The following is a 6,158-nucleotide window of genomic DNA, read 5'->3' on the forward strand; positions in this document are numbered from 1 at the left end:
GGTATTCTCATCCCGTGGGGCATGAACACAGGCAGTCATCCCAGGTGATACGTATAGTGTTGTTCCAGGTATCTAGTGGTGCCAGGACTAAGGCTACATTGCCTCCAGCGGTTACTCAGGAGGTAAGAGGGACTAGACCATGATGTTCCTGGGGTGTCTCTCCAGCACCAGTAGGCAGGGCATCTCTGGCTTAGGGAGGAGTTCAGAAGGCTGGGAACTCACCATTTGTCTTTGGTCCCCACAGAACATGTTTGGGATGTGGAAGCCTATGGTGTTCTTGGCTATTGCAGCTGTGGCTCTGTATGTGTTACCCAACATGCGACCGCAGGAGACAGAGGTCTGCCTCACGGAGTGATGGCAGACCAGGGCCAGCTGAGGGGGCAGATCCCCAGTGCCCACAACCCTCAACTTTGGGCAGGACACACTGTGCCAGAGCCCCGCCCCACCCATACGTCCTGTGTGTCCCCATCTCCTTAGCCTCAGTCACCCAGGCTGGAAAGGCTTATGGGGAGCGGCTAGCTCCCATCTCCTGCCTTGTATAAGAACTTGGGTTCCTTGTAATTAAATATCAGCCTTATCACATGAGACTTTGTGGGTTTTTATTTGTTAAATACCTCACAACACAACCAGAACAAAGTGGTTCCCCTTTAACCAGGTACCTCACATAAAGGTCTGGCTGCTAAATACGATTTCTCACCCTACAAATGACCTCAGAAACGAGGCTGGCTCCTATGCTGCCAGCTGAATCACAGATGGATTCATCTGTACATATTAACCTTATCTCAAGGAACTCACCTGAGCACAGAGGAATGGAATGACCTGGGTACTTTGTGTGAGGAGGGCCAAATGACCTGCCCTTAGGATCTGTGCCCGTACCCATCTACTGTGAGAAGGATGCCCTGAGAAGATCTGCGTGTGAGCCTTCATGGCTTAGTCCTTATGACTTCTCAAGGGACTTGCTCTCAGAGATGACTTATTAATCACTCAGGGTCCTGGCAGTAAACACTCAGAAGCTTTAACTGAGGAGTGTTTGACGAAGGGACTGTGTACCGAAGGCAGAGTTAGGAGAACCAACAAGGAATAGGGAAGTCCCCCGGCACTAGCAACAGTGGGAAGTGGCTACCATCCCAGGCCTGAAGGGGAAAGGGAGGCAGCAAGAGTTGGGGGCCTGAAAAGGGGCCCCAGACACACATGGTGGCCACAGGGGGATGCGGCTCTTGTCAGAGCCGTGATGAGGTGGGAGTTTACGTACTCCTCCACCCTCTCTTCCCACCGCCCAGGTTCCTGTTGGTACCTCTCCTTGGCTGACCCCCGCTGGGAGCCAGAAAGCAGAGGTGCCCAGGTGACATAACCTTTCAAGGTCAGCCTTCTGGAGCAGAGGCAGAGGATTGAGAATGGATCTAAGTGGGGACAAGCAGAATGATGAGGATAATTTACAAGTGTCCTTTTTTTATCTTCATTCCTGTGGAACCATTTGTGATTGGTTGTCTCATCATGAATGTTTCCTATGAACGCCCCCAAGTGTATTCATAAGCCACAGTGGACAGAATGGCCCCCATGACTGCTAGCTTCCTGGGAGCCCTCTCCCTTCCTCCTTTCCACCTGATACCAAAGGAGTTTGTTTCATTCACCCAAATATCCAAAGCATACCTCTAGGGTGTGTACAGTGGTGGGCACTGCTAAGCACTAAATGGATTCATTTCTTCTCCAGCGTTTTCCGAGGGGGAGTAGCAAGGACATGTAGAATTAGGAGATTTTAAAGTTGTATGCAGCCCAGAAGAGTGACAAGGCTGAACTGGGAGTGCATCCTAGCAGGCCTGGGGTCAGTGCTGAAATCGTGACCAGCCCCTATAAATAGGGCTGCACCTAGGCAGATTGAGGGCAATGCCACACATCCCTTTCGCCTCCCTCTAAATGGCTCGTCTTTGAAGATAGCACTGATTTAGGTGGGGCTAGCCCCTCGCTACTCAAAGTGTGGTCCAAGGACCAGCAGCTTCAGCATTGTTAGCTTGTTAGAAAGGCAGAATCTCAGACCCCACCTCATACCTACTGACACAGAATCTGCATTTTAATAAGATCCCCAGTTGAGCAGTATACACAACCCAATTTGAGAAGCACTACCCTCAGTTCTATTGGATTGTGTGTTCTCAGTCGTAAGCTAATTGAAGAAATTCCTTCACAACCCACCTGGCCACTGGCCCTTGCTGTTGAGTATAGTGAGACCATGGTTTTTATCCACTTTACTCTGGCCACCAGTTGGCTGAGAATATATGTGGTGGAAAGTACTGGAAGATCACCTACCACTGAGGATCACTGGTTTGACTTGGATTTAGAAGCCAAGATGGAGGTCACAGTCTGGTAGGCAGTCGGCCCCATCTCGGGACTCTATCTGGTCCTTCCCAGACCCAAACCTAGAGCCTGGGCAGTGACAGGAATGTGGTCTGTTGGCTTAGAATACAGAACTCTTCTCTTTAGGACACTTGCCCCTGTTGTCTCATTTTAGGTCACCATCCTCTTCACTGGTTTGGGCTTTGTGCCTCCTAGTCTTGTTGGTACACTGTTACCAGCGTAGACGAAAGAGATTTCTGTGTTGAATGTGAAGCAGTCACTTGAGCTAGCGCTAAGTCTACAGGGGTGTCTCTCAGGAGCCACAAGTAGGCACATCCCCAGGCCGAGGTACAGATAGAAACAAGGACTCAAAACACCTTCGGGGGTCTTCCCTCTACTGCCCTCTACATAACTGCTTTCTTTCTCTCTGCACAACAGCCCCCTCTGCTCTCCCTTCCCCGGCCACATGGTAGAGCACACCACCACGCCACCTGCCACTCCTGTCAAAGACCAGCTGCTATTGGGGGGCAGGGTGGGTGGTTCTAAACATCAGAAGTACCCTGATTCTGATTCTGGCAGGTGGAGTATTGGGATGCAGGGAAGGGAAGAGGGGAGCGCAGAGGAGATCCTGGCAGTGGACTCCACAGGGGATGGAGACAGAACTGTTAGGAAGGCCTAGCTCACCAGAACCTACGTCGTCCCCAAGATACCAGCAGAGAAAGCAAACTAACTTTTTTCTGATCACCTGTTAGCTGCCAGGCACATGTAAAATGCTAATCATTTTACATGTTATCTCCTTTCATCTTCACACATAAAAAAAAAAATCCCTATGAGAGTACTATTAATTCCATTTTACAGATGAGAAAACTGAGGCCCAAAAGAGTTACATTACCTGTCCAAGATTACAGAACCAGCGTGAAGAGGCTGAATTCAGCCTGTGGATCTTTCCACACTTCCCACACTGTCCCTGGCACCTGGGTCAGGGCCACAGTCAGTACCAATGATTGATCAAAGCACCTGCTGTGAGTCTGGCCAGCCAGGTATCATCACAGGTGACTGTGGAAAGGTCCCTAGCTCCAGGAAAAACAGGATTTTCAAACATGGCCCATTGGACTCACTCACTCAGATTCTGCTCAGCCCGAGTTAAATATGGCCAATGTCAGTGGCTGATGAGCAGTGCCCCTTGATGGGAAAGGCAGGGCTAGGTGAAAGGCCAGGCAACCTGGTCTCCTGAGACAGGTCAGCCAGTGGTGAGTCAGGGGGCTATAAACGGCCTATGGCCCTAGCCACCACTACCCCAAATACTCAGCTGATGAAACCCCCTGTAAGCCCCTCTATGTGCCCCTGCCAGGCCTGAGGAGGAACACATCCGCCCTCCTCAGGGAGGGGGCCGCACTTGGCAGGCCCCAGGACCAGCATTGCGCACGGTCTGTTCCAGCCCTCATGGCCAGGCCTGGGGCCTGGGCTCTGGGCTCATGGGCTATATTGAGGACTGAGTCACCAACCTGCGCCTGGGTCAGGCTGTCTGTGACTGGCTGGCTGCGGCCTGAGTCAGGCCCCGATTTATCCTGGAGAGCAACAGGCTCCAGTTTCTGGGGGAGGGGAGTGAGAAGGGTGCCGGGAACCATCCTTGGCACTGGGCAGACTCCTCTGCCAATCATTCACTCGCAGCCCTAGGGCCAGCACACAGACTTCTCCTGGAGATAGGGATTGCCAAGGGGGAGAGGGGAGGCTGGACGCGGGAGTTCTGTCTCCACTTGTTGGCTTCCCTCTGAACTTAACAGAGGCCCTCAACTGACTGGGGGACCTCAGGTAAGGCCCACAAAACAGGACTGTGAGCCATTAGGCTTTGTAAAGGGGCTGTCAGCTCCAAGCAAACCCACCGTATCCCTTTCTCTCCTCCCCAACAGCTCAGGGAAAGGAATGAATTCTTCCTCAGAGCTGTACCTCAGTTTCTTCATCAGGGCTTCAAAGACAACATCACTGAACCCTGGCACCTTAGACTGGGTGCCAAAAATCTACCTTTTTACACACACACACACACACACACACACAGAGTTCCCTTGTGAGACCCAGCTATGTGTCATGTGTCCCCAGGAGCTGGGCATGTCTCCACCGGAGAGTTCAGCCTCTCAAGTAGACAGACAGCACTGATGCCTGATGGTTGGTTTTGGCCATGGGACAAAGGTGGCATGGGGGGATGAGAGTTCTGGAGATAGGGAGGGGGGTGCCAATAAGAGAGTGGAATTCCTGAGCACCTCGTCACAGGCAGCCGACAGAACATGAGCCGAAGGGCTCAAGCTATTTATACCTCGCCTGTCACTATCAGGGCCCCCAGAGCTCCCCCCCAACAAGGCATGCACAGCAGGTCCCTTTTCTGTTTCTGGTCCCTTCTCTACTCCTCCCCCTCTCTACCTAATGAGAAGGGAAAGAAATCATTCATGGACCCCTTTCACCATAAGCACTATCCCCCGCAAAACCCCTGAACTTCTTTCTGAGCTCCATAAGGGGGATTGCCCTCATTTCGCTCTTGGGGAGATAGACCTCAAAGATGCCCACTATCCCCTTCCTTTGCACTGGGCCTGAGGGGAGAAGAGGAATAAGGTAGAATGATTCACCTATAAGGTCTCAGAACTTTCCCAAATTTCAGCCATCACACAGCTTGAGGGGCTGTTTGGCCCAAACTTACTGGGTCTAGAAGGAGAGGAAAGCTGAGGAAGTTTGGCCTAAAGGGGGTACCAGGATATATGGAATACACGTATACTACAGAATTGCAGAATGCATATTCTCCTTATATAAGTATAGTCTATAGCTCTTACACCCCATCCCAGGCCAGCTCCTCTGTTTGAGTGCCTCAGTTTCCTTTCTGTCACCATTCCCTAGGCCTCCAGCCGCCCTTGGCTTGCCCTGAGCTCAGTCCTGCCTAGGTTCCTGGCTGGCTCCCTCAGGCTCTCCCTGACCACCAGCCCCTGTCACGTTTCCCCTTGGCTGCTCTGGGCAGGGCTCTCCCTGTTTCTGTCTGGCTAACTGGCCCTTTTGCTGGAAGGATCTGCCCTGTGGCCCAAATGGGCACAATGCCCAGGGGGCTCCCTGGTACTCTGGGGCAGAGTTTCTCTCTCCCATCTCATCACCTTGGTTGAGTCAGACTTGAGGGAGGGGGGCACAGTGTGACTCACTGGGTACTCTTTTCCTAAACTCAGTTTCATTATGAGGGGATGAGGCTAAACGGGCTGGTGACAGGGACACTGAGTCAGGGGCAGCCTAGTCTTTCCCCTGGGTCCCTGAGATTGGGCTTCAAGTGAGGCTTTTTACCTGTAAATGGAGCAGCGCCCACCCCCCAGCCTTTCTCCCTAATCGGCCTGCACTGTGTCCCTACTTCCTCTCAGTCGTCTACACAAGCACACACACTTCCCTTCCCTGTCCGCAGGTGGACAATACCCTGGGCTAGGAGCCAGGACTCCTAGGCCCTGTCAACGGCCCTGCCACCAACTCAGACAGAAAATTCTGTCAACACCAGATCAGTGTATTTGGCCCTAAGCACTGGCCTCAGTTTCCCTATTTATCTCTAGCCCCACGAGGTGTGGAGGGGGCATATTTCATCTCTGACTGGCAATGGTTAGTTTTGGAGTGTTGGGTGCCCTCGCCTCCCACCTTCCAGCTCCGCTATCCACCTCTCCAGCGCGGCGGCCCCGGGGACCAGGGACCAGGGACCGAGCCCCCCTTGGCCGCAGACCAGCGGGGGCGGGAGCCCCCAGCCGCCGCCCGGCCGCGTGGGGGAGGGGAGGAGGAGGCGGGGCGGCCAGGCGGCGCGGCCCCCACCCGCGGCCCGG

The 6,158-nt window shown here is 53.2% G+C and overlaps 1 protein-coding gene across 22 annotated transcripts in view; it reads left to right on the forward strand.

The window, feature by feature from the left end:
• Window positions 1-585, forward strand: part of CCDC136 (coiled-coil domain containing 136) — a 29,771-nt gene extending 29,186 nt beyond the window's left edge. For all 22 annotated transcript variants that reach the window (XR_011539563.1, XR_011539565.1, XR_011539567.1 and 19 more), the window contains one exon: window positions 245-585. Coding sequence is in view for 14 of the 22 variants with exons in the window: in XM_070617656.1 (XP_070473757.1) it covers window positions 245-477 (233 nt within the window). In the remaining 8 variants the exon portion in view is untranslated. The remainder of the gene's footprint in view (window positions 1-244) is intronic.
• The last annotated feature ends 5,573 nt before the right edge of the window (window positions 586-6,158 follow it).

This window comes from Equus przewalskii, chromosome 4, assembly GCF_037783145.1.
Source record: "Equus przewalskii isolate Varuska chromosome 4, EquPr2, whole genome shotgun sequence".
NCBI classification, from domain to species: domain Eukaryota; kingdom Metazoa; phylum Chordata; class Mammalia; order Perissodactyla; family Equidae; genus Equus; species Equus przewalskii.